Source organism: Pyrenophora tritici-repentis, chromosome 1 (genome assembly GCF_003171515.1).
Source record: "Pyrenophora tritici-repentis strain M4 chromosome 1, whole genome shotgun sequence".
Taxonomy (NCBI): Eukaryota; Fungi; Ascomycota; class Dothideomycetes; order Pleosporales; family Pleosporaceae; genus Pyrenophora; species Pyrenophora tritici-repentis.
The window spans coordinates 5687258-5712728 of NC_089390.1; the positions used below are offsets into that span (position 1 = coordinate 5687258).

At 51.3% G+C, this 25471-nt stretch overlaps 9 protein-coding genes across 9 annotated transcripts; 4 read left to right on the plus strand and 5 right to left on the minus strand.

Annotated features, from left to right (window-relative positions):
• Window positions 1–5114: 5114 nt before the first annotated feature.
• Window positions 5115–6473, plus strand: PtrM4_022330 (GlnA, Glutamine synthetase; the record flags this gene model as incomplete). Its single annotated transcript, XM_001932032.2, has 2 exons — window positions 5115–5168; window positions 5451–6473. 2 exons carry the CDS (start codon window positions 5115–5117, stop codon window positions 6471–6473), a joined length of 1077 nt encoding a protein of 358 aa, XP_001932067.2.
• An 852-nt stretch (window positions 6474–7325) lies between these two features.
• On the minus strand, window positions 7326–9233 carry PtrM4_022340 (uncharacterized protein; the record flags this gene model as incomplete). Its single annotated transcript, XM_001932033.2, has 1 exon — window positions 7326–9233. One exon carries the CDS (start codon window positions 9231–9233, stop codon window positions 7326–7328), a length of 1908 nt encoding a protein of 635 aa, XP_001932068.2.
• A 532-nt stretch (window positions 9234–9765) lies between these two features.
• PtrM4_022350 (uncharacterized protein) lies at window positions 9766–10232 on the minus strand (the record flags this gene model as incomplete). The annotated part of the gene is made up of 2 exons (XM_066103514.1): window positions 9766–10059; window positions 10107–10232. The coding sequence occupies 2 exons, from the start codon at window positions 10230–10232 to the stop codon at window positions 9766–9768; spliced, it is 420 nt and encodes a 139-aa protein (XP_065965716.1).
• A 633-nt stretch (window positions 10233–10865) lies between these two features.
• On the plus strand, window positions 10866–11425 carry PtrM4_022360 (glutathione-dependent formaldehyde-activating; the record flags this gene model as incomplete). The annotated part of the gene is made up of 4 exons (XM_001932035.1): window positions 10866–10931; window positions 10978–11132; window positions 11183–11246; window positions 11300–11425. The coding sequence occupies 4 exons, from the start codon at window positions 10866–10868 to the stop codon at window positions 11423–11425; spliced, it is 411 nt and encodes a 136-aa protein (XP_001932070.1).
• Window positions 11426–11484: 59 nt separating this feature from the next.
• PtrM4_022370 (RNA polymerase II transcription factor B subunit 5) lies at window positions 11485–11799 on the minus strand (the record flags this gene model as incomplete). The annotated part of the gene is made up of 3 exons (XM_066103515.1): window positions 11485–11532; window positions 11581–11732; window positions 11781–11799. 3 exons carry the CDS (start codon window positions 11797–11799, stop codon window positions 11485–11487), a joined length of 219 nt encoding a protein of 72 aa, XP_065965717.1.
• Window positions 11800–12321: 522 nt separating this feature from the next.
• PtrM4_022380 (uncharacterized protein) lies at window positions 12322–12885 on the plus strand (the record flags this gene model as incomplete). The annotated part of the gene is made up of 1 exon (XM_001932037.1): window positions 12322–12885. One exon carries the CDS (start codon window positions 12322–12324, stop codon window positions 12883–12885), a length of 564 nt encoding a protein of 187 aa, XP_001932072.1.
• A 1596-nt stretch (window positions 12886–14481) lies between these two features.
• Window positions 14482–14841, plus strand: PtrM4_022390 (uncharacterized protein; the record flags this gene model as incomplete). Its single annotated transcript, XM_001932038.1, has 2 exons — window positions 14482–14515; window positions 14573–14841. The coding sequence occupies 2 exons, from the start codon at window positions 14482–14484 to the stop codon at window positions 14839–14841; spliced, it is 303 nt and encodes a 100-aa protein (XP_001932073.1).
• A 2517-nt stretch (window positions 14842–17358) lies between these two features.
• Window positions 17359–22276, minus strand: PtrM4_022400 (uncharacterized protein; the record flags this gene model as incomplete). The annotated part of the gene is made up of 2 exons (XM_066103516.1): window positions 17359–19832; window positions 19951–22276. The coding sequence occupies 2 exons, from the start codon at window positions 22274–22276 to the stop codon at window positions 17359–17361; spliced, it is 4800 nt and encodes a 1599-aa protein (XP_065965718.1).
• A 2197-nt stretch (window positions 22277–24473) lies between these two features.
• PtrM4_022410 (ATP-synt-B domain containing protein) lies at window positions 24474–25183 on the minus strand (the record flags this gene model as incomplete). Its single annotated transcript, XM_001932039.1, has 2 exons — window positions 24474–24946; window positions 25054–25183. The coding sequence occupies 2 exons, from the start codon at window positions 25181–25183 to the stop codon at window positions 24474–24476; spliced, it is 603 nt and encodes a 200-aa protein (XP_001932074.1).
• Between the last annotated feature and the right edge of the window lie 288 nt (window positions 25184–25471).

Here is a 25471-nt window from a genome sequence, read left to right on the forward strand (position 1 = left end):
GCTGAAGCAACAGTACAAGGAAAAAAGGGCAACGAGCGGTGATGGTCAAGAGGCGTGCAAACGGCCAAGGAGTGACTATAGCTTGCTAAAAGGAAAAATAGGCCGTCAATGGCACATGATGGTACGCAATCTTTCCAGGCCAGAAGGGATGGCTCAAGGACAAGACGGGATGTGAGACGAGAGATTGAACGAGTGTCATATCATCGGGGGTATTGTCTGATGAGAAGACATCCCAGACGACGATCAATCGACCCTGGTGTTCGCTAGGCTCAAGACATGCTGGCCGCTTTCGTACGGAACACGCAATGCGAATATCGTGTAGCCTTGACCCTGATTCATGGGAACAACGATAATAAAGGCCACACGTCGCCGCGAGCTTTGTATCGCGTTTTGCTGGTACTACAAGTGGCACGCCGCCTGTGACACTACCGACTGCTGCCGTCTGCTTGATCCAATGTGCATGCCTGGAACCACGGCCGAACCATCACGTGGCCGCCTGTACAATTCGCTGCTCCGTGCATATATAGTCTCGTCAAAACCTAGCACTAGTATAATCCGCCAGGTTATCTTTTCTATCGCAAACGAGGACATGTCAGGAAGAAAACCCATGTTTCCAAGCATTTGCAAGTACAGCCGTTGGACTGTGTCAAACCAGCGTACAGGTGCACATGTGGAGTCGTCGCACCATGAAACCGACGCCTGGCCCGACTGCTTTCATTCCCGGCACCCGCACCTATCCACTGCCCTGACCACGTTTGATCCCGATTTCTGTCTGCATGGCGAGACGCATATTCGTGATCGCGTACGAGAATTGGCCGACTTTCTTTTTTGCAAATATGATCTTCCGGATGATCTGTTCCGGTGCGGTGGTCGTGCAGCGTCGTCGGCCCAGACAAGTCAGTTTGCACTCTTGAAGGTTTTCGCTAATCTCAGGGGAAACCTCGCATTGTCGTGTCAACCGCTGCTACTCGTCCTGAACCCACTGCCAGGTAATCAGAATGCCGTGTATTTGCTTTTCCCACCGTGACATGTGTACGGCACGGTCCGTACAAGGGTGCTCACACACGTCTTTACATGAAACAATGGAGCGGCATAGCGAAGCCTAGCCAAGGGCCAGTAATGTGATTACCTACACATGATCGGGTTGCTCGTGCCTGGATTCGTACAGACGATAGCGTATTCACAAGTTGTGTATGTACCTAGGTTTGGTGCCGAGGCTTTTGTGCCGTGCATTTCAGGCATCCACAATTGTTCACTTCGATGACATGTGATGCTCGCTCTCGTAGATTCGTCAACACTACAACTGGCATTTCCAATGTCGATGCTGGATAGTTTGCCTAGAAAGGCCATGTCACAAGGTGCAAAGGAAAGAGCAACCCAGTTGCTGTTACCTCATGGCAGCCTGCTATTGGTCGAAAACACCGTGCCAAGACATATCCCCTCATCTTTCTTGAACATCTTGACAACTACACGACACTTGAATCAAACACTACCCTTTCCACTGTTGTCTTCTTCGTTGCCTCCAGCTCGACGTGTTGTTTCTCGTCGTCCTGTTTCATTCTTGTTTTGTCTTGGCGGCAATGGCACACAATGACAAGACGGTGCCACTCGTATCGATGCAATCGTAAAAACCCCAATCGAACCGGACCTCCTTCGACGATTCCCAGGACTTTTTTCTATTGAATCAGCCGTTAAAGAACTTGGAGCACTTTCAGACCATGCCGAATCTTCCGACTATGCCATGACGGCACCACCCTAACGATTCCCTACCAACGATGCCAGGTTCAGTCGATGGGCCTTATACGTCGGCCATTTTGTGTTGTAGTGTCTCTTGCAGCCTTGCTCTCTGAAAGGCGACGACATGAGACAAGGGTCGACATGTTCCCCCATGAGCTAGGCGGTACTTGCAGATACAGCACGCTTCGTTGCTGCTGACTGATCCCATGTCTTGGATATGCATGCATGCAATGGCATGACCGTTGGCGAATCGACATCTGCAGCAAGGTTCGCCTACAAACTGGTCGCGGCCCCAATGAGAACAAGGCCGATGGTAGACGTGTTCGACCCAGCACATGTACGCGATCTGGCTCGGCGTGTCTGGTTGTTGCTGTCTTGATCTGGTCGAACTGGAACCAAGGGACGACTAAGTTTTTGTAGGGACTCATACCACGGCCATTTGCAAACATGCAAACACACCTCACACAAGGACCAAAACATTTACCATGTCTCCTACAATCCGTTTGTGGCTTGCTCTTTTGTCTCTATAACCACAGGCGCTTGGCGTACATGCTGGTAGAGGCACGTCTCTTTCTACATCTCCACGTCCCCCATGCCAAGGCGACCCTGTACGAGCTGAGAAGCGGACGGATTCTGATCGATCCCACTGGAACAATTGACGAGACTGGTCTTATGTTTCCTTCTCTCATCTCTTCTGGGTCTTTGTGTTTTGGAGGCGTCGACCCATGTCGGAAATCTAGTGCGACGACTGCTGCCCCCGGATGAGTAATGGCAAGGACCAGATTCGACGCCAGGCCTCGCAAACCCCACGCGGATGATAGCTGCCCAACCACCACAGCTTCAACCGCTACGTGGTCATACGAAAAAAAATGAAGATTTGATCACGGTCATGTCAAACGTAACGAGGCCGACGTCCGCAGGACACTCAACTCAACGAGTACCACCACCACCCCAAGTCTACCCCAGAAATATCATGCGTCATGCAACTGGCGCCATCTGCAAGCGTCTAGCTGCCCCGAAGGTCGGACTTGCCTGTAACGGTCCCCGTTCTATTCTGAGCGATTCGCTGAGAGTAGCTTTTTGCCTCCTGCAGGTACACCCGCTGGAGGCACCCCACCAGAAGCACCTGTGGCTGCAAGTCATATCTTGCACCGGTCCGAACGAAGGGGCCGTGCAGAATGGGTGCCTGCGATTGCATAACGAGCATGGCGGTCGATGGATCAGTGCCACTGCCTGGAGCGGTGTTGTTGCGTCATGACGGAACCCTGAGGGACAGGTAAGACGAATCTACATCTGGGACCTCGATCGGATAACGTAGCTACCGTGGATTGGCTTGATTCCAGGCATGGTGTTGCATTTCCCATCAGTGTAGGCTGCGCGTCTGGTGGCGGCCCAGCACCACCCGACCTATCGGATAAGCCTGGCGCGAACCATTTGGACGTGTCTTGCGCTCGATCAGCAGCGAGCCATGATCTGGGGAAAATATAAGCCTTCTGATATCCCTCCCAACACATGGGACGGACCTCTAGCCTTATCAACGCTGACCTAGTACGCCACACGCACGGTTCCGATTCTCCACGCGACTGTCAGACTATTTCAAACATGTTACAATGTCTTGTTGAACATTTCTGACAGCAAGATATTGTCGCGGTGAAAATGGGGAAGGGGGGAACATGGCGACGCTGTCGCGACACGGGTTCAGTGGCCGGCGGCGTTACTCGATTGAGAAACGTAACATCGGGACGTGGATTTTCCCCTTATCTTTGGTGGGCGGGCTTGCGGGCTTGGCAGATCGACGACAGGCCCGCAACCCCGCTAAGCCCAACGTTCACGCGCGATTATGTTTTGCCGATATGTTGATGCGGCTTTTTCTAGCAAGCCAGGCACGGCTATTTTATTTCTTCTACATGCTACATTCAGCCCGGCCGTGGGGTTTCGGTGCGAGAGACTCTGGGCAATACTGGCCATTACAAACCGCATTGACGGCCATTCGTGCGATTCCAAACAGTCAACGTTTGCTTTTGGGCGTGCAGAAACTGTGGGGTTGACATGCAACTCGTGCAGTCCGTGCCTGGACGGCGGTGCTTGGAAGCCCATGCTGCACCCAAGACTCGTCATGGTGTCCTTCTGGAACAAACGCACGTCCTCGACCCAGAGAGCAAGTCGGAGGCCCCGTGCCGGATAGTCAAGGTCCCTTGAGTAAATAGTATCATACTGTGGGAACGTGTCGTGGGAATAGTTGCAAAAAAGTTGAAAATGATGTTGTTATGACGAGAGCGTCTAATGGGAATACGGCCATTGGCTGCAAGCGTGCTTATCGCCCCCCCAACATCAACCCGGGGCTGCGGCGCCATGCCCCCCAAGACGGCGGCCGTATGCAGGGTGTTGGACGAGGTTGTACACAGTCAGCTTAGGGACCCCCGGGACTGTCGCAGTCGCACTCGTATTGAGGCATAAAGTTGACGATACGACGGCGGTCAGTAGTCTCTGAGACGGTGTGGGGCAGCGGTGTGTGCAATAGTAAGAGATTCCCTGGGTCAGGGTGAATAGCATGACCAATTTGGTACTACGTACTCTGGCGCGGGTAAATTTAGCTACAATATGGCGACGGTATCCAGCGTGGCTGCGGTCAAAGTCGGGAGGCCATGAGGCTGTGCGTCTGGGGCGCCGCGCCAAACCGAACCGGTACGTGCGCTCCTTTGTTCCTGGACAACACCCGGCCAGCATTGAGGGCAACGACATTTGGAGACGACAAGGGAAACGCGTAACATCAGCAACCCGCCAGCATCCAGCATACGGACAGGTAAGCCGTACGTGTCGTGGACTTGCGGGAAAAAGGCTTTAGCGGGGGCTAATTACTGGGGGTGCGCGGCGGAGGGAAAAAGTCGCGCGTTTAGAGCAGCCATTGCTTCGTCCATCCCACGGATGCAGTTCGGCGACGGCTCTTGGCTACGGCTAGCCCAACGATTATCTGACCACGGCTAGCCCCGCTACAGGCCGAGACAGTCAAGTCATTCCACGACACTTACCTTATAATCAAACCCCCAGCCCGCTGTCCTTATCTTCTTCCCCATCACATCTCCCCACTTCAAACAATCACCCCTCCATAAAACCGTCCTCGTCGACGTGAACTTGCTTCTCTTCTTTACCACCACATCACTACCATCAGCATCGTCACGTATACCATCCGCAATCATGGTACGTGTCTTGATCTTTTCAATACACATGTCTTTTGCTAACAAGTCATAGGCAAACTCGACAATCGTCTCCAATGCCGCCAACGTATGCTGCTCCTGCTCGTGTACCATCACAACCACCCATGCTAATTTCCGCAACAGCTCAAGAAGTACCTTGACTTGCCCCAGAAGGGCTCAGTCATGGCCGAGTATGTCTGGATAGACGGCTCCAACGGCATTCGCTCAAAATCAAAGGTCAGTTTTTTGTACTTATCCAGTCTTCCCCCACTCGAGGCAGTCTGTGGTTGCGATACACATTTCCAGGGTACGGGAGCCGCGATGGGCCAAGTCTGCGCGTATGACGTAAACTGGGCCAATCGCTCCTTCTGCACAGATTCCTGGCGTTCCTTATCGCAACCCCACGATAAGCCACCGATTGCAGACGGCAGGACCTGCATGAGGTCTGCCGTATAACCCCTCCTTTGCCTCGATCACTGCGTCACACACGATCGCCAAACAGCCGCTGACCTAATGTAGACTTTGAAGAAGAAGGTTGAGAGCCTCGACGACCTCCCAGAATGGAACTTTGACGGTTCGTCAACTGGTCAGGCGCCCGGTGACAACTCGGACGTCTACCTCCGCCCCGTCGCATACTACCCCGACCCGTTCCGTCTAGGTGACAATGTTCTGGTCATGTGCGAGACGTACATGTCCGACGGCTCACCCAACGCCTACAACTTCCGCCACGACGCCGCCATCATCTTTGAGAAGCACAAGGAGCACGGCTTCTGGTTCGGTCTCGAGCAAGAGTACACTCTTCTCGACGAGTTTGGCTGGCCATATGGCTGGCCCAAGAACGGCTTCCCCGCTCCTCAGGGCCCATACTACTGCGGTGTCGGTACCGGCAAGGTCTTTTGCCGTGACATCGTAGAGGCTCACTACAAGGCGTGCATGTACGCCGAGATTGCCATTTCCGGTACAAATGCCGAGGTTATGCCCGCTCAGTGGGAATACCAGGTCGGCCCTTGCCCCGGCATTGACCTTGGTGACCAGCTCTGGATGTCGCGATTCCTCCTACACCGCGTTGCCGAGGAGTTTGGTGCCAAGGTTACCTTTGCGCCCAAGCCCATCCCTGGTGACTGGAACGGTGCCGGTCTCCACACCAACGTCTCCACCACCGAGACTCGTGGCGACAACGGCATGAAGGCCATTGAGGCCGCCATGGAGAAGCTGTCCAAGCGCCAGGCTGAGCACATGGCCGTCTACGGCTCAGACAACCAGCTCCGCATGACTGGCAAGCACGAGACTGCCTCGTATGACAAGTTCACCTGGGGTGTCGCCAACCGTGGCTCCTCCGTCCGTATTCCCCGCGCCGTCGCCGCCGAGGGCAAGGGATACTTCGAGGACCGCCGTCCCGCCTCCAACGGTGACCCATACCAGATCACTGGCATAATCGCCGAGACCATGTACGGCAAGGTCGAGGGTGCCGACGTTGCCAGGTTTGCCAAGCAGGCCGAAACTGTCGAAACCGAGATGGTCATTGACATTCACAAGCCATAGATGGGTATTCTGTTTTGCTCCTCTTCTTCATACCCCCTTTTTGTGCATAGACCGTGTTGGATTACGTGGCCGCTCTTGTAAAATGGTTGGCTTCGGTATAGTTCGGTAGTTATTTTCTTCGTTTGAGTTTTACATGGCCTGATATGACGAGACGGTAATGGCATGGGCAATGAACTACATACACTGATACTATTTTTTGTTGTTGATGCGTGATGTGTTTTGATGTCAATTAGATGAGATGGTGAAGAAAAAGATGATACGTGTTTAATTCTCGAGAGAAGTTTGGCTGGTAGATGTGGTCGAATGCCAAGATACAGAAGTTCCGGTGTTGCATCTTTCAATACAAGTCATGTTTGAGATGTCATCAAGTATATGCAGGAAGATGAGTGAATACATGTACTGTGTAATACCGAGTATAATGTACAGGGGTAGTAGATAGTACCTTGACTGCCTACTTATATTGTTGTTACAACAAAACTGTGTTGTGAACATCTGCTACTAAGCATCGACATCACTTACATATACCATTATAGGAAAGAAGATGGCTCAGTCAATGTCCTGTCCTGTTTAATCACACATATACAAGTCCATGTTAAATAGAGATGATTTCGTTTTTGGATATTCCACTACTGCTGAGTGGATAATCACCAACGCCTTTTCATCCTTGAATAGGGTATCACTATACTAACAATCATCTCTTTTACCTTCCTACTCACGCCTTCTCCATCCTCATCCATATCACATACCCATCCTTATCCCCCATCTCTCGTCGTCCCATATCCTTTCTCACTCCTCCTCATCCCTTCACCAAATAACACTAAGCCCCTCCCCAAACTGCGTCAAAAAGGCTTCCTAAGTCTCCACACCCACTACTGCTCTCCTGACCCACTCTGCAAACGCACCCAAATGCCCCACGGCATCCATGACGCGTCCTAGCTTCTTAAGCCTCGCATCAAAAGCTTCTGCCTCTGCCATCTGTGTATCCATGTCAACGTCTCCGTTCTGATTCTGATGGAACGACGACGCCGAGACAGGGGCTTTGTACAGGTTCTGGTCTACGACGACGAGGTCGCCGTTGGCGTGAAGGTCGAGGGTTACGGTGAGGGGGTCGCGGTAGGTGGTTGTGTCATCGGGGGAGGAGAGGAGGTTGGAAAGGAGGTGGGATACGGCGTCTGTGGTTGATTTGGGATTGGAAGTAGGTGTGGAGGGGTGGGGGACGTGAATGGTGATGCGCGGGGTTGGAGGCGCGTAGCTGAGTGTTATGTCGACTGGAAGCGGGGGCTCATCGTCATTGTCAGACGGGCGTTTGGGGGTAACGGGCGGTGTGAGGTTTTGGCCTAGTTTGTGCGTTGGTGTGGGTTTTGCTGGGGGTTCGTAGAAGCTGTCGCGGAGGAGGGTTGTGGCGTGTGCATATTGTCGTAGTATGGGCAGGATTTCTACAAGCTGTTTTGGGTGGCTGAAGGGTAGGCTTTCTAGAGTGCGGCTGTATTCTAGCTTGGGCACGTAGAGGCTTGTCTTGTGCCACTTTTCGGCGTACTTGCCTGCCGAGTCGACGACTCCTACAAGCCGTGAGCTCGTTATGACATGTGTGCTCTCGCCCGTTGTGCTAGACATGCCCGGGTCTACTGTCCCAGGCCGCAGCGCCAGACCCACAAACGTTGTCGGCCGGAACTCGTCAGTACGTGGCTCAATGCCGACGAGCTGGTGGAGTTGCATGTATATGGCGAGGGGAACGACGAGCGGCGGGTTGAATTTGGCGACGAAGCGTATATTTGGTAGCCTTCCTGCCGCAGAGTCGAGATTCATGGCATCGTCTGATTGTTCGGGGGCTTCGAGGTATGTTGGCTTCGGATCAAGCCAGTTTATAGACGACGTGTTAAGGAGCATGCTGTCCAAGGTAGTGGCGTCGTTGTGGTCCGTCGCTTTTTCGATTTGGTCGCTAATCCAGTCGTTGGAGATGCGAATGGGTGTGTAGAGGGTCGAGGGCGATGATTCGCATTCAATCGTGAGCGAGTATAAGTGATTATCACTTCCGACGACATCTTCTGGATACGAGCTCGACGCTTTCGAGTCAGTACCCATCTTCTCCTTGCCCTTGTCCGATAATTCTTGCGTCGATTTGGAAATGACCTTGCGCCTGTCCATCCAATATTCCAAACTTAGTCCCAGACAAGAACCACCATTGAGCCGCGGCCGTCCACTCTTCTTGCACAAGACCTCCCTCTCCGCCTTGTATGTTCTAAAGCGCTCGTCGGGCGCGCGGTTGGCAAGCTCCACACTCTTTTCATGCTCGAAGAGCTTCCTGAGACTTGTGTAGACACCAGCAATGGCATTATAGCAACTAACCCCTCCATTCTGCGGTGAACCCAACTTATCAAGCGTCAGAAGTTTCTCCAGGCTTTCGGAAAAGCGCTCGAGGGTAATGTTGAGCTTGCTCTGTCCCGGAAGAGGCCTTAGGCTTCGTACCAGGATCTCCGAGCCCGATGCGCCAAAGTTGAGATCTGGCCTTGAGTCGTCCAAGCCCGTCTGTAGGTTTACGCTTGCAATCTCGTCGTCCTTGAACGTGATGTCGCACAAGGCCTCATCTCCAATCAACAGACTCCAGGTGCCTGCCTCGTCCATGTGCTTTTCGTACGGTATGCCTAGTCGCTTGCAGAGCGCAAGCAGGCCCTCTTCACTGACCCGACCCGGCTTCTTTCCGATTATATCAATAATCTCTCTTAGTCGGCGCGTCCTCTCTGCCTCGTCTGCGCGACCCATGGCGCTTGTCGTTATGCCCAAGCTGGACATGCCCAGTCCGCTCATGCTGATGCCCATGCCAACTCCGCCCATGCCTGAGCTCGTAACGTCGTTGAGCATATTAAGCACTGCGGGCGAGTCGTACGACATCATGGGAGGAACACTGCGCGGGGCGGGTGAAAAGGCACTGTGGTTCTTTGACGGCGTCTTTTCGTCCTTGGGCACGGGTGTGGGCGTTGCCATTTTGGGGCGTCTTTTATCCGATCGGGGAGTCGCGATTATTTATGGCATTTGTAGAAGATACGGACTGAGACGCTTGAGAGCAATGTTGTACGTGACAAAGTTGGAGGCGGAGGAAAGGGCGCGGAGCTCCAGAATCCAGATGAAGCGGGCACGCCTTGGCATCCCCGACGCGTTACCCCACACATTCTTCCAAGGTTCAGAGTTGCCAGTCCAAATGCCTATATTGCGAATAGATTCGCGGGTATCATGTGATCTAAACCGTGACCAAAACGCCAATAACTATGCTCGCTCAGCCTCGCTGCTTATGTGCTTAATCCACCTCAACCACCTCATCGTCGACCATTTCGGCCCCCTTGGTCTTTGCTCTTGCAACCGTGGACCTTGTCTTTTTCTGCTTTGCAACTCGAGACATGTCCAGGGCGTTCTGTCCCAGTTCCTGGTATTCAATGGCGCGTACGCGCTTCTTTGGCCGCTGCCCTTCCTGCTCTGTCCTGGTCTTGGCCTCGGTTTCCCATCGCTTGCGAATCTCGTCTTCTGCCTTGTTTTCCATGCTGTGGAATGAAGCGTGGTGACCGCAGCCGTCGCATTCATAAGAGGACGCTACCTGCAGACATTAGCAACGCATGACGACAAACTCACAGACGTCCGTACCTTGAGTGGATGTAGCATGAAGCGTAGACATGGACATGTTGACGAGAGGAGAGACGCCTTGTGGTTGCATTGGCCGCGCGGGGGAACATAATTCATTTGCGTCCAAACATTGGGGGTATTGGCCATTGTGGTGAGGCGATGCAGAGGTTAAGCATATAGTGACGCAGGCCTGGCAAGAGTTCGGACGTGTATTGGCCAACAACGCCAAAATGTCTCGCAATCACGTGCATGAACAAACGAGAAATCGCCACTCCGCGACTGCATTTTGCTTGGACGGGTTGGCGCATTGACCAAAACTCGGATTTTACTATGAAATTAATCTATTACTCTATACGATACGTCGTATGCTAATCGGGGCTGCATGCGAAAAACTACCATTTTGGACCTGGACCTCGGCTTCTAGTGCGACCTTGGTCCAATATGACTACCAACAACACATAAAGCGCCAGCTGATTGCCTGAAACGTCCGGGCCAAGGGGTTTAGATTGGGCCAGTAACTCATCCTCCGGCCACATGTCGGTCGCAAGTAGCCGCAGAACTGGACGACGAGCGAGGGGTCAGAGGCTGACGCTAACTTGCTAAGTGACCGGTGCAGTGGGGAACTTGCGATAGGGCGCTTGTACAGTCGATCGATCCGGCGGGGTAGATGATGGATATAAAGTCGCACGTCGTGTAGCAGTAGAGTCTCCTTGTCAACATCTTGTCAACCTGCAATAACTACTCTTTTCCCTCTCCCCTCTTTTCCCAATACCAGCCAACATGGCTCCCGGAGGATGCATATGCGGCAACGTCCGCTATGAGGTAGAAGGCGAGCCCGAAGCCAAGGTATGTCGTGTGTCTTGCTGATATCGGCGATTCTAACAGGGTATAGATTATCTGCCATTGCCTCGACTGCCGCAAGATTAGCGGAAGCACCTACTCTTGCAACGGCCTGTATCCGGGAGGAACGCTCAAGGTCACCAAAGGCACCCCAAAAGAGTACAAGACCAAGGGTGGTAGTGGCAATGAAATTGTTTCCGGCTTCTGGTATGTATCAACCGCCCTCCTTGTCCTGAAAACTTCTGACGTGTGTACAGCGGCGACTGTGGTTCAACCTTGTTCCGTTACGGCACCAGCTTTGGCGACAAGCGCATCATAAAGGTATGTCCCATGTCCCCATATCTGACTGTGAAAGCTCTGTTGACCCTCTGCAGATCGGAACTCTGGATGACCCCAGCATCCTCAACAACTTCAAGGCCAACGCCGAGTTGTTCACAAAGGACAGGGTCGAGTGGGTTGGCGCATGCGAGGGAGCTGCGCAGAAGCAGGGCATGACGTAGACAGATTTGCGAACGAGCGGAGGATCTGCGGTCGAGTGGGCGAGATGGGAAACTTGTATCTACTCGGAATCTGAACTTTCCGGCTCCTTGAGACGCTCCTTCATCATCTGTTCAAATCAGTGCCCCGTGCGTGTCATCTGTCATGTATCGCCCACCTGGTTCAGACGCGCCTTGAGCTCGTTGATTCTTGTTTCTTTGACCAGAATATGTTCCTCGTCCAGCTCCTCGATGATGTACTCGTTGCCACTCTTGCTGTCAATATCGACCAACATGGCTTTGATGGACGCGTCGCACTTGACGAGGATGCCTGAAGTGGTCAATATATCAGCCCGTATTATCATACGTCCATAATTACCTCGTGTAGCTTTGACCATGGTGAAAGGTAGTAAAAGAGATTGCGGGGTGTTGGTTGATAAGTTCAAGCAGAGTGGACAACAGGGTACGAGCGCGAGCGTGTCGGCAACATCCATCCACATCTGAGGCGATCGCCTCTCCGCCCTTGGCCCTGGTCCTTGTCGTGCCCCGGAAGTTAGCCCGCCAAGGATCCGAACGGTCGCCAATCCTCATCACTTTATGCGACGCATCTTCTGCCTCGTCACATAGGCTCAATCTGGCAAGAAGGAGAGCATGCTTACAGATACATCTTCGTCGTGCCGTAGAAACATATCTAAAAGATTTCATGGCGCAAGCCTCGCGCCTTCGCCCAGCGCGAAACGGCAACCTCCTTCTACTGCTGACGCCTGCCCGAAACACAACTCATGTAGACCTTGCAATGAATGTATGCCATGGCCGGGAACGTATATAGGAAATTGCCCTGGTCATCTTGGCTTCTGAGTTATATGCCCTACCGCCTCGCCTTGCCTCCACGTACGACACCTGATCCGCACTCCTTCCTCATGGCGCCGACTTCGATACCTACCACCCGGCATGCTCACATGGCCTTCGCCGCCGGCATACCTACACATGCACACATCTCTGTTCGCCAGGCCTTTGGACTTATCGCTGAACGGGTAGACGACGAGTCCGACAGCGACAGCGAAGACGAGGAGAACTTTTCGGCAAAGGACTTTGAGCTCGACCCCGTTCACTACTACTTCATGCTCCTTCTTATGATATTCGTCGTCGCTATACTATTGTTTTGGTTCATATACTGGCGCAGGACGCGGTCGAGGAAAGCTGGGCGTCCAGCGACTGGGGAGCAAGCTCGAGAGATGAATGTGCAAGGCTGGACCAACACATTGCACGCCAGATTTATGCCCAACAACACTACTCTTGTTCGTCGAAGTTCGAATCCGACTCGGTACGACGAACCACCGCCTCCATACCAAGCCAAGGCGGACGACACCCCCCCCTATCCTGCGGTCCCACTCCGAGCCCTTTCATGGGATGAAAACAACCATCGTTCAATGCCACCACAGTATACAACTGAATACTATGGACCAAGGCCGGCAACTGCATGAGGGTACAAGGCTGAGGGGGATGATGGAATAATTAATAAAGGCACTACGGAATAATAATCATAGACTTGGGCAGTGCTTATGAATGTCACGATAGCACGGCTGGCTTGGGCTTGGAGTTGAAGGCGTTTGGGCTGCTACTAGCACCGTCGGAGCATTTGCAATGAACTTGTCAGCTACCAGAACAAAGCTATACGACTAGTGACTCCTTACTACTTGCTGCAGCCACCATCGCATCGTGACTATATTCCACAGTCAGTCATCACAAAGCAACAGTGCCAAGGCGCCCTATTTGCGCCAACAATCTAGCGTCGAAGCAGGTTATTCAGCGGCACGTCAGCTTACGTCGCCGTCGCTTCCTTTTGATTTGCATGCATCGTGCCTTGCCTCTTCAGGCCAGCGGGGCAGCAACGGCATGACGACATGCCGACGGCTTCGCGAGCTGCGAGCGCGTGGCAGCAGCAACAACACCTTGATGTTGGTTTAGTAATACTCCGTCCAGCAAACCTCGAAACTCGGAACCGAATTTGTCGTACAGCATTGCTATTCCAACAATCCGCATCATGCACGCAATCCGCATAATCATCCTAATCGTGACTCCTTCCACATCTCGAACGCGCAACCAAACGGCTGTGCAAAACCTAAAAAAGAATAGTCTTCTAGAAAAAAACAAATACCTACGCTTATTCAGAAACCAGCGTACCTGACTATAGCCGTAGAAGCATACGAATACAGCCCGCAGAATCATCATACCCCAACCTTGTGGCTTGCAGCATCGGTGGCTTGCATGCGCATGGCCATCTCGACCGAGCAGGCTCGGTAGCTGGTAGCTCAGACCCGAATAGAGGCACCCCTGGCGTATGCAAGCCAATCACTCACCCATGGACTGCGCTTACTAGCGGGCAACCTCGTTCACGATAACCGCCACTTAGGGCATGTTGGTAACGGATTAGGAGTGTGTAACAAAGCACACACCACACACCACACACCACACACGCACTACCATCATCATCATCATCTCTTGGCATACTTTTCGATCGACATGGTCCGAGTTTGCCGGTCCTGGGGTATCCAAGCCTTTCTTGCAATCTACCAATTTAACTAGCCAGCACAACGTTCGGTGACTGTGGCATTATTAATCGTAAAAAGAGAAAATCCCATATCATTTTCCATGCTTGTTTTGCTTTGTTACCAAAAGCGTGGCCTGGTGATCTACAGGCGGGTGCTTCCCGCATCTAGGTTCAGGTCGTGTAAGGGATGTGTAATCAGTCTCCTACTGCGAGATGATGCTCGGAACAAGCAGTTTTAACGACAAGGTAGGTGGTGTTGTCACGATGGATGAAGTCATCAATGTGACATTTGCACGATGGGCGTTGATGGAATGCCGCGGAAGCAGTATATTCGGCCGGTGTTGGAATGCGTGGAGGTATGTGTGCTTGTATAAGACTCAGTAGTATGAGAGTCAGAGGTATTCCAGTCAATGAGTAAGTGAGTCAGTCAGCAACAGCAGTGATATAAAACCGCCTTTTCCAACATCACCATCATCATCACCATCATCAACCAAGCAAGCAAGCAACGCCAGCCATCATTTCAATAAACATGTCAACATCCGCCGGCGGTTCACTCGTCATCAGTAAGTCCACCCCTCGCACCATCCACCCTCAAACCCCATAACTAACAACACACACAGTCACCTGCAAAGAACCTAAACCCGAACTCGACCTATCCCCCCTCTTCAACCTCAACCCAGACAACACGTCCGTCATCCCGACCCCCGGCGGTCGCACTGAAGGCACTGTCGGTAGTATATATCAGGCTGACCAGACGAAACGTATTGCTATGATTGCTGTTATTCAGCATGCCGGTGGGTTGTCTTTCCCATCTCCTACCTATCCCGTTTCTACTCCCTTCCTTCCGTCCACTGCCAAGAAGATCATGAGCGCAGTGGATGGGAATTGAGCTAACAATAACAACAAGATTGCCAATACACAGCCAGCCTCAGCAGCACAGTCCAAGAAAACATCCGCGCAGACCAGCATGTAAGAAAAGAGATTGTGATCTTAGGATATGTGCTCGATACGCAGACGAGGACGTTGAGTGAGGTAAAGTATGTAGATTCTTTCTCTTCCTTACCTGTTCATACGCATCCATATGTTATTTTTCAGAATCCAGTGTATCCGCTGCTGTGGCATTCGGTAGGGTCGCCATGGAGAAGATAGAGAATGGGGTAGGATGGAATAAGTGGGGCAGACCTGTTGTGGGGAGATATGCTGATTTTGTTATGTTGCAGTGTCCCTCTTCCCCCGCCGGATGCCGAAGCAAGGCAGCGTGTTTTGAATCAGATGGGGGATTTTGGGCCGTTTTGGTGTTAAATGCGTTGAACCCAAATCGATGTTGTTTTGCTCATGGGTCGAAAGTCGGTCGTCGAGGATAATTGGAGCTGGAGCTGGGCGTGAGGATACACTTTAACAATGCAATGCCGTTTCTGATTCTTTTTATTTCTCATGCCGATGTGTCGATCTCAGGCTGGACATCCATCAAAAAAAATCTAGTGCAGTTATTTCGGCATGTTCTGCTCCATCCAAAAGTGCATTCGAAAACTCCATGTCCCGCAGATCAGATCCATCCACGCTTTGCCTAAACTGGACACACGGTCCTATATAAACCCCTGTTACCTCGCACCCTCTCCTCTTTCTCATCCATCTCCACATTCTCAAAAGCTTTATCAAAAATACAGAAAATCTCACTCGACGTGCTGCGTTTTTCTCTGCACCCTAAAATTACAAACAGTCCCGATCATATTCTCTGCTCCTCTGAAAAGTCAAAACATCTCGGGCCGTCACTAAAGTGTGACATGTTATTTCTACTATTCTAAAATGATTGCCTGTAGAAGACCTATGATCGTTCTCTTCTCGGACTTCTAAAAGTAAAAATATGGGCTCGTATGACGGGCCCTACTGCTTTTCCCTGTTTGCGCACCTAGAAATCAACCCAAGAACCACTGTGCGTGTGGCGCGTTGGGCCTGCTGTTCTAAAATACATACAACAATTGGAAATGTGGTTTCTCTCTTCTCGCGGGTTTAAAATACAACAAGATCCGGATGATGGGTGCTGTTGCTTTTCTGCTCTTTCTTAAACAAAAACATTTCCAGGAGGTGGAGATATGTGTCGCGCGCTTTCCGCTGTTCTAAAAACTAGCCCGTTATTGCCCATGATTTTCTCTGTTCGGTGTCCAAAAAAGAATTGAATCTTGTATCATGACGGGTTCTGTCGCCTTTCTGTTTACCTAAAAAAAAGCTTATGGTCGGACGTGTATGTCCGGCTGAGACTGTCGGGGCGGCTAGTGAATATAAAATGCTGCCACCCTGCACCTTTCTTCTTCTTCATTCCTCTTCTATACCACTCCTTGTTTCAATCAAAATAAAGAGTGACACCAGCTGTGTGCGTCGCTTCTTCTTCTAAAATAGAAATTGATACGGGTACATGGAGTTGTTTTCCTGTTCTTCATTTTGAACCTGAAAATTCACCCGGCTTTGGCGTTTAGCACTTTCTAGCTCGTAGGTCGGAATTAAAACGGGGGATGAAAGATTTTATGTGTGCTTTGTCTCCCCCGCTCTTAAAATCGAAAATTTTCCGGATTCTATCGTAAAAAACTTTGGGTGGACAAGATGTCGGTGTCGCCATCCGCCGCTCTATAAATACTCGGGGCATCATTCGATAACTTTGGCGATGTCGAGAGAGCCTTCTTCTTCTACGATGCTGGAGCTACTCGCACATATTTCTACTAAAATTATTCCGAATTTTGCTCAAATCAAATGACGTGCGAGTGATGTTGCGCGCCACCAGTCGCCCTTTGTAAACGAAAATCCCTGGACCGACTTCGGATAGTCCCCGTGTGTCCAACGCGGGTGTATAAAAGTCTTTCTTCTCACGCTCGTATCTATTCTTCTACACACATTTGGAATTTCTAACAAAAATTACGAACAACACCCACGGATGTGTCTGCTGTCTCCTTCTTTCTGAAGAACAAATTCCAACCAACAAAAGATTTCCTCCCATTTGAAAATTGTTTCCTGAAATATCCCGCCGCTGGTTTGTGCTATGTATCTCATCTGTTGACACGGCAAAGGTGTCGAATACTAGCAGTCGTTGCAACGAACAAAGTGTATAGTATTTGATTAGTAGTGAGCAAGAGCTGGATGGAGAGATCTCCATATGTACGGTTGCGAGCTAAGCGGGAAGCTTGGTCTAACTAGTGGTCCAAGCTTCCGGCCCGGAAAAACTCGCCGGGCTGGCTGTACGCGCATGTTCCGACACTGGCTTTTCTTCTTTTTGTGACGGCGTACAGTCAGCTCCCAAGTACCCCGAATCTGCTACAATATCCTGCTCCTAGAAAAGTATCTAGTTTCCTATTCCGGCTAACGCAAATACATGCAACCCATTCATCCCTTGTGTGTGTGTGCATGTGTGTCCGTCTCAGTTCTCACCACAATCAATCGTGGGCTCGGTGCCATCGCTCGTAGGCTCGGTGCCTGTCTTGTTTGTAGGCTCGGTGCCTGTCTTGTCTGTAGGCTCGGTGCCTGTCTTGTTCGTAGGCTTGGTGCCTGGCTTGTTCGTAGGCTCGATGCCTGTGGTGTCGCGATTCACCCATCCCTGTACACGAAGTTCGAGCTCGTTGGTGTCAATGAGATGCTCTAAAGCAGAGTTGCTCGCTGCCTTTGTCATCGCATCTGCTGGGTTGTCTCTGCCGTCAATCCAGCGGATATCCATGAGATCGTTGCGCTCGTATGCCTCGCGCAATGCCATGATGTCTATCATGAGACGTTTCTCCTTAGTAGTGCCGAGTTTGACGAGACAGTCGTACAAGGATCGTGAATCCGTGCATGCGACAATAGAGACCTTAGGGAAAGACAGTCGGTCCATAATCATGTCAATCGTGGTGCCGATGGCCAGTGCAATGTCAACGCCATGTGCCATTGCATAGATCTCCGATGCTAGAACGCTCCTTGTGACGCGTTTGCATTTAGTGGAGGACCAGTGAATAATGTTGCCACGTATCTTAAAGCTGCCGTCTGAAGATGCAGTCTCGTTACCAAGAATAATAACGTATCCCATTTGAGAGCTCATGTCCTTGTTGTTGGCAAACGAGGCGTCCACCATCGTGTATAGCTTGAGATCTTTCATCTCAATAGGCACGTAGCTAAGTCCGCGAGAGACGTTTTTCTTCTGCCAGTTAATGCGCTTATTCAATCTGGATATTTCTTCTTTTGTCGGTTCAGTCGCTTGCGCTGCAGCGGCGAGATCAAAGCTTGCCTCTGGTTGACAGATAGTCGCGATATATGCTCCTCGTGCTCGTTGTTGTATGTAGGACTTTGCATCAACAGCGTTCTCAAGTTTCTCACCTTGCTTCTTCTGCCGTAAAGTAATGACGTTGCCACTGCCAAGATGTACCATACAGCCATTAAACTCGATAGGGTCAGTGTCTGTGAGGTACTTTTTGTCCTTAGCTTTGAAACGGAGCTCCTTGTCCTCTCTATCAGCGAATGCGTTGTCTGAGAGACCAAGAGTGTCGTCGGTTTGCATGCCAACAATGCCGAAACCTGTGGTTGTTCCAGCGTCGGTGGCCTTGGAGATGAGGAGGCATGGGTCGTACGTAGACGTCTCCATGTTGAGTGTCGTCGTGTGGTGTTTGAAGTATGTTGACCACCAGTAGGCACCTGCTTCGGCGATGCCATACAGTGGTTTCACCACGACCATGATGGTTCCTTGTGGGTACACTTTGCGGAGTTGTACAGGCAGGTCTGCAATGATAGTGCGCTGGAGGCGGTCGTCGGACTGCGTGTACGCCTGCGTGATGTCTCGGAGCCATAACTTCATGCCCATTTGGATCAATACCGGTGCAAGAGCAATAATGATCCTCTGGCTTGCGCGTTGTATCGTGGGGCTCTGGGTGAGTACAATCTTCTTGCCATCATCGGCGTAGCCTTGTACAACTAGTCTAGATTTCTCGTACGGCTTATCGGTGGTCTTGCCTTTCACTTCATTGACAATGCGGGACTTGAAGATCCGGATCCCGCCATGCTTGGCTAGATTGAATGGCTCAAAGCGGAAGACGCCGCGGGTAATGAGAGCGTCAATCTCTGTCTTGGTTGACAGCTCAAAAGGTTCTCCAGGTGTCGTGATCTTACCGGTAGTGCGCAGTGTCCTGGCTAGCACTATGTCGTCTTTCTCGCGCTGTGCGAGGTTAGCAGCGTGTGTCTTCGGCTTGTTCTTGGAGCCTTTGGGACGGCCGCGTCCTCGGCGTTGCGGTGGCTCTTCTGGGGGAACAAAGTCGTCATTGTCGCGCTGATGCTCGCTATGCTGTTCCTCATCGCCGTGCTGTTCCTCGTCAGGTCGCGGGAGATTTGTAGTGTCGTCTTGATGATACGGCTGGACAGAGGTGATGCGGAAACTTGCTTGTTTCCCATGAGCGTCGACGATAGCAGCAGTCTGATCGTCGTTCAGGGCGAGGAGAGTGTGCGGGCCAGTCCATCCGAGGCCTTCACGCCACACCTTGACGTTGCTCTGCAGCGGTAGTTCTAGTACTTGCGTGACGATGTTGTTTGGCCCGTTACGGGTACCTAAAGCTTCATTGACTTGTCGCTTTGCCTTAATCTTCCGGACTTCTGCCATCGCTTTGCGTATTGCCGTTGCGCGCGCGGTGATTGAGGGAGATGGCGGTGATGTCTTGGAGAGACGTGGATAGGTGCCGAATACCAGCAGCGTTGGTACAAGTCCTTCAGGTCCGGCGGTGTCGTTGACAGCCTTGACAGCCATCTGGAGGATGTCATCCTTCGTCGTCGTAGATGCACCGATGTCGGCGGAGATGACTTCGAACGCTCGTCGGATGGCAGCATGGTAGCGTTCAATTTTGCCAATCGAGTGATGGGCCTCAACTGGTACTTCGTGGACTTATGTCAATCCACATAGCGCGCAGCGTGTCCCATGTTGTGCTTGCTTTTATGTCTATAAGAAAGCGGGCGGCTTGAAAAGCAGTTGCTTCGTCAACGGCGTGGAGGACTGGTTTACTGTCAATGTACATAATGTCGACGATGACGCGGGAGTTGAAGTCGAGGTTGTCATCGCGTAGAGTAAAGCGGAATCGGCCTGGTGCTTTAGCAGTTATCTGGCACTGATGACAGAACTTGTTAATCTCATCAATTAGCGTCTTGTCAATGTCGTCGTGGCCTGCCTTTACTAGGACTTTGTAGAGGCGTGCGGCGGCTGGATGCCCAAAACGTCGGTGGAGTTGCTGGAGTTCTCCTTCGGTGAGATAGTGGGTGGCAGTCTCCTGCTTGTTGAGAAGAAGCCATGGATGCCCCCACTTGCGGACAATTGGGTACTCCTTGGACTGATGAACTAGCGTATTGTCGACGTTGTTGAAGTAGATGCCATGGCGGTCCATGTCATCAAGACAGAGTAAGAACGGTGTGTTAGTAGGCATTACAGCGAACCTAATCACTCCAACGGGTGTCTGGACGTTGACGTCGCCGATAGAAACACACTCCGGGTTATCCCCAAATCGGATCCGGTGTCGGCCAGCAGTTGACTTGTCAATCCATAACGGTTGGATGCGGTGTAACGCTGTAACCTGTTGCTTGCCTGCTGTAGACACTCCGGCCGCGCCGGTGTCTGGCATGATGCCTTGGAACTGCTCGCGCCCGTACCGGTGATCGAGTGTGAAGAGGTGGCTTGCCTCTTTGGCAATGTCGTTGCCGGCGTATGGGTCGATCTTCGTGATCGCGTGTAGAGCGGCGGCGTTGTTGAGGTTGCGTACCATTGTTCCTCCATCAACTGCACCGCAGGTAGCAGTGAGAAACTGGTGCTTTGTATCAAACTGGTCGTTGTTGAAGAACGCGTCGAGTTCTTCGTCCGTGCCGCCGTTATCGTCGTCGTCATTAAGGTCAATGCCCTCAAACTGGGCAAGGAAAGCTTCGTAGTCTATATCGACGTTGCGGGTCTGCACGTACGTCCGGAAACGTTGTTGCGCTTCCTTTCGCTCTTCTCTAGAGTGACGAGTTGACCAGCAGCCTGGCTTGCTACAGACGTAGCACTTCCTGTTATTGCGGCGCTGTGTATCATCGTTGTACTGCGATCGGGGTAAGCTGCGTTGGAAGCGGGATCCTCCGCGGTTGTAGTTGCGGGATCCTTCGCCTTGGCCTTGTGCGCTATAGTTGCGCGGTTTGTCGCGTTGTCCGCTATCGTTGCGGTTGTATCGGCGGTTTGTGTAGAACGCGTCTTCGCTCGGATCGGACTCCTCGCAGTTGAACTGTGAGCGCGGATGGCAGCGCGTCCAGTTGCCGACAGCGTTGCGGAGTTCTGAGGCAACGGCTTCAAAGGTTGAAGCTGGGCGGATAAGGACTGCGCTACATGCTTCGACGCCTTGACAGGCAGCAATAAGTTGGCTTGTAAGAGCGAGCTCGCTTGGTCCATTCTGTTGAGTCATTGCCTGGTGCAGCAGCTGGAGCTTGTCGATGACTATGTCGAGACACTGGGTGAGTGTCTTGTCGGGGTTGTTGGCGATGACGTCTTTCAGCATAATGGTGCGCCACTCACTTAAGAACATTTGGTAGTTCTCGCTCGTGTGAAAGTACTCCCCTAGTTTCTTGATAATGCTGTCGTAGTCTAGGTTGAGTGGAGCAATGTAGTTGTAGTAGTATGCTGAGGCCTTGCCTCTAAGCATAGTAGAGACTGCAAGTTTGTACTGTGCTGGTGTCGTAATGCCAACCTTTTCGCAATGGTCTTTAAAGATGACTATCTTGTTGTCGAGGACGTCATACTTGTCGCCACTGAACTTCTCCTCCTCACTGTATACCTTTGCGAGGTTGGTGAGGGCTGTTACGTTTGCCTGAGCAGGAGATGGCGCATAGTTTATACTGGCGCTTTGAGTTGGCGGGTTGCTGCTTTGTTGAGTTGTTCTAGCGTGTTGTGCCTCTTCTGCTATCTGTCGGCATTTGAAGTCTGGGTTGAGTCGCATAACGTTGAGCTCGTCAATGGGCCAGTCGGGAGAGCGTGTAAGGCTAAGGAGATTGACTAGCTGTTGTGCGATGGTGTTGCGGCTGTTCTTCTCGATGTAGACACCTCGGTCGCGGAGTATGTTCTTGACTGCTGTACGGACTCGCATGTCCATTGCATTGAAATGATTGAGAGACCATCCTGCAAATGTCTCTTGGAAGTCTTGAATAAGCATGATGTCAAAGTCTCCGTTCTCTTCGGCCTGTATCATCCAGTCGATAGCAATAGTGCTTATCTGACCAGGGATAATAGCATCGGTTGCAATGTCGAGTTGGGTATTGGTGTACTCGTCCGCGTACACCTTTGGGTACCATTGCCGGGTAGTAATGCTTGTAGGCATGATTCCGGTGGGTTGCTTGTGAGTCGCGGGTTGCCTGTGGGTCGCTTGTAGATTGCCCGTAGGTCGCTCGTCGCGGGTTGACTGTGGCGGGGTTGCTCGCCGGTGATTTTGTCGGGTTTTGGTGCGTAGTTGACGCAGATCCCTAGTTCTGGATCTCTTTCAGACTCCGTCAGCCGAAACGAACGCTCGTGGGCGGATCTGTTCTTCGCACTGCTTAATACGATACAAGGTCGTACTAAGAGTCGCTTCTTTACCTAGGCTACACAGACGCAATGCTGATGGGCCCTCTGTACACAGATGTCTTGCCGATCTGTGGTCATATCAACCACTGATCAGTGTTGACACGGCAAAGGTGTCGAATACTAGCAGTCGTTGCAACGAACAAAGTGTATAGTATTTGATTAGTAGTGAGCAAGAGCTGGATGGAGAGATCTCCATATGTACGGTTGCGAGCTAAGCGGGAAGCTTGGTCTAACTAGTGGTCCAAGCTTCCGGCCCGGAAAAACTCGCCGGGCTGGCTGTACGCGCATGTTCCGACATCATCAAAAAGCCACTACTATTTTGCGCCTTTTAAAACAAGATCAAGAAATAATATGTGTTGCGTCCTGCCTCTTTCTCCAAAAGAGATAGGTATAAGATCACACGAGTGCTTCTACTTCTCAAATAGGTCTATAGATGCTTCCCTACTTACTCCAACTTGTCGGATCACAGATATCAACGATATCTCAGCCACGTGATCGGCCGCACTGATCTCGGTCACGCGAGCAGGCGCACTGGCATCAGTCACGCGGACAGGCGCACTGATCGCGGCGTCCGAGCAGCGCTCAGACCAGACCTCCTATATCTAGCTCTTCCATAGTTCTCCTTCGCAAGACAATCAATCAGAACCATCACCGAACAGAATGCATTCCTAGTTAATCGTTATTTCCTTTCAGCACTAGTGCTACAGCCCTACCAACAGGGGCTAAGTTAAGTTTTGTACGTAGTTGTTTTGGTCTAGACTGAGCTCCAGGCGTCATGTGGGTCCTCCGAGCAGGCCAGACCAGTGAACACCATGTGGGAACTCTGTATGCGAATGGGTCAGACCAGGTGTTTGCTTGCTATTGCGGCTCGCAAATCCCCGCATAATCCTGCGGGGATGGGTACCTAGATCCGGACATCTGCCGATGATCCCGCTTGCTCACTAGTCGTCGGGCCATGTAGCCACGTAATACCCAGGTACTCAGTGGGATGTGATCCTACACCATTGGAACCTATTTGGCTTACACGTGGGTAGGCACCTGCAAAAAGGTAGGATGATGATATGCCAAGCGCCTTGGTCACCACTTTGCCACCAGTCAGTCGCTTGTGCCGCCATTATAGGCTAGGGGTTTTCTTCAATCGCAAATTTGCTGCGTCGATGTAATTATTTGAAGACTTCCAGATGCGGTAGTTTTAGGAGAGGTGCCTCGCTATAATATCAACTGTACTATAGTATTAGTGTTAGTACCGTATTTCAAGCTGCCATTATATGGTGAACACTCTACCAAGATAACAGAGCAAAGCAGCTCATAGGACTAGTAATTTTCTCCCTTATTTTTGGACTCGCAGCCATAGTCGAAGGCTATAAACACAGTGCCTACGACTAAAAACCTGCCCTTTACCTACCACGATATTATCCACGTCTCGTCATAGCGTGCAACTACCTACACTCTCAAGCTTTACACTCCACGATGCTTATTGCTGCTCGCGATTATTTTTATTCCCCATCCTTTTATCATGATGCATAATTTTCAAGCATCAGAGTCGTTGATCTTGAACAATCCATGTAATTTTCATTGCATGGGCGAATTTGCTTCCACCTAGCAGACTCCGCAACAAACAAACATGAATCAAACATAGGTAGCTTTTTTTACCAAACAAACAAGCATAAAGATTGTTACATTTGCAAATATTTGCAAGTATTTGGTGTTTTGTTAGGCTAAGTTTTTGCAGTTTGTTAGGTTGTGAGCGCGTCGATTTTGGTGTTTTGGTGTTCTAAATGAGCCATCTGAACTTGCCCTTACACTAACCGTGCGTGTGACGAGCCACTTCGCGTGACGAGCCACCCCAACAAGATCAGACGACAAAAAAGATGAGGTTATTGAGCCACCCACAAAAGCTATTATCGTGAGACTTTTTGGTATATTAATATATAGACGCTACTAAAGCGTTTGCACTACTTGTATCTCGCTGGCGTCTTGATTTGGCGGTTGCGCAGGCTAAATTTGGGTGGAGGAGACGCCTCGGGCGGACCAGCAACCACACCACTTGATGGAGCAACAACACGACGACGCTTTGTCGGTTTTTTTGCTGGCTTGTGTGAGGCTTCTCGCTTACGCTTATTTGCTGTATCGCGACTTTTTTGAGCGGTTGCAGCTTGTTGCAGCTTTTTAAGTGCCCGTTTGGCAGCTTTCTCCTCACGCTGCCGTAACTGCTCCGCATCCTTAGCAATTTTGGCTTGTTGTCGAGCCACCTTTGCAGCTTCTTGAGAGCGCTTTTTCTCAGCTGCTTCTGCCGCTTTAATCTCTCTATCGCGAGCTTTTTGGAGTTGTAGCTCCGCGGCTTCGTCCAGTTCTGCGGCCTTGCGCGCGCGCTCGCTGGCAAGCTTCCTGGGACTGTAGAATACAGCTCCGCCGTGCCACTCGTCGCCTTCTCGTGTAGTCAGTGTTGTAGAATTGATCGGGCGCTTTCGAATGAGGTTGAGTTCAGCGCGTAGCTCCGCGTTTTAGAGGCGGAGAAGCTCGTTGTTGACCTACAGCGAGTGCAGGCCTTGGGATAGCCGTTTGGCTTCAAATTTGGCCTTGTCAGCCACCGCAGCGTCAAAAATTTTGCGCAGCTAAGGCCAGGTATCGCCGTCGCCTTGCTCCCCAATTCCTGGGTCGTCATCTTGTTGTTGTGGGTTGTTGTTAAAGCGTTGAAGTACCCGGCTTGCGTCCATCGGCCATATGCCTGTAGCTTGAAAACTCTTCAATATGAGATCGTGAGTCATTGTAGAGCTCCACGCAGGCCAAAAGTGACGATAGAAGTCCTGTTTGGTGATCCTTGAGAGACCTTGGGTTCGCTGGAGGTGTTGAGTAAGCTCCTTAGTGTAGTGCTTCGAAAGCGGCCCAAAGAGAACCACATCCAACGGCTGTAAGCTGTGGGTTGAATAGGGAGGATAAACCATAACCATGA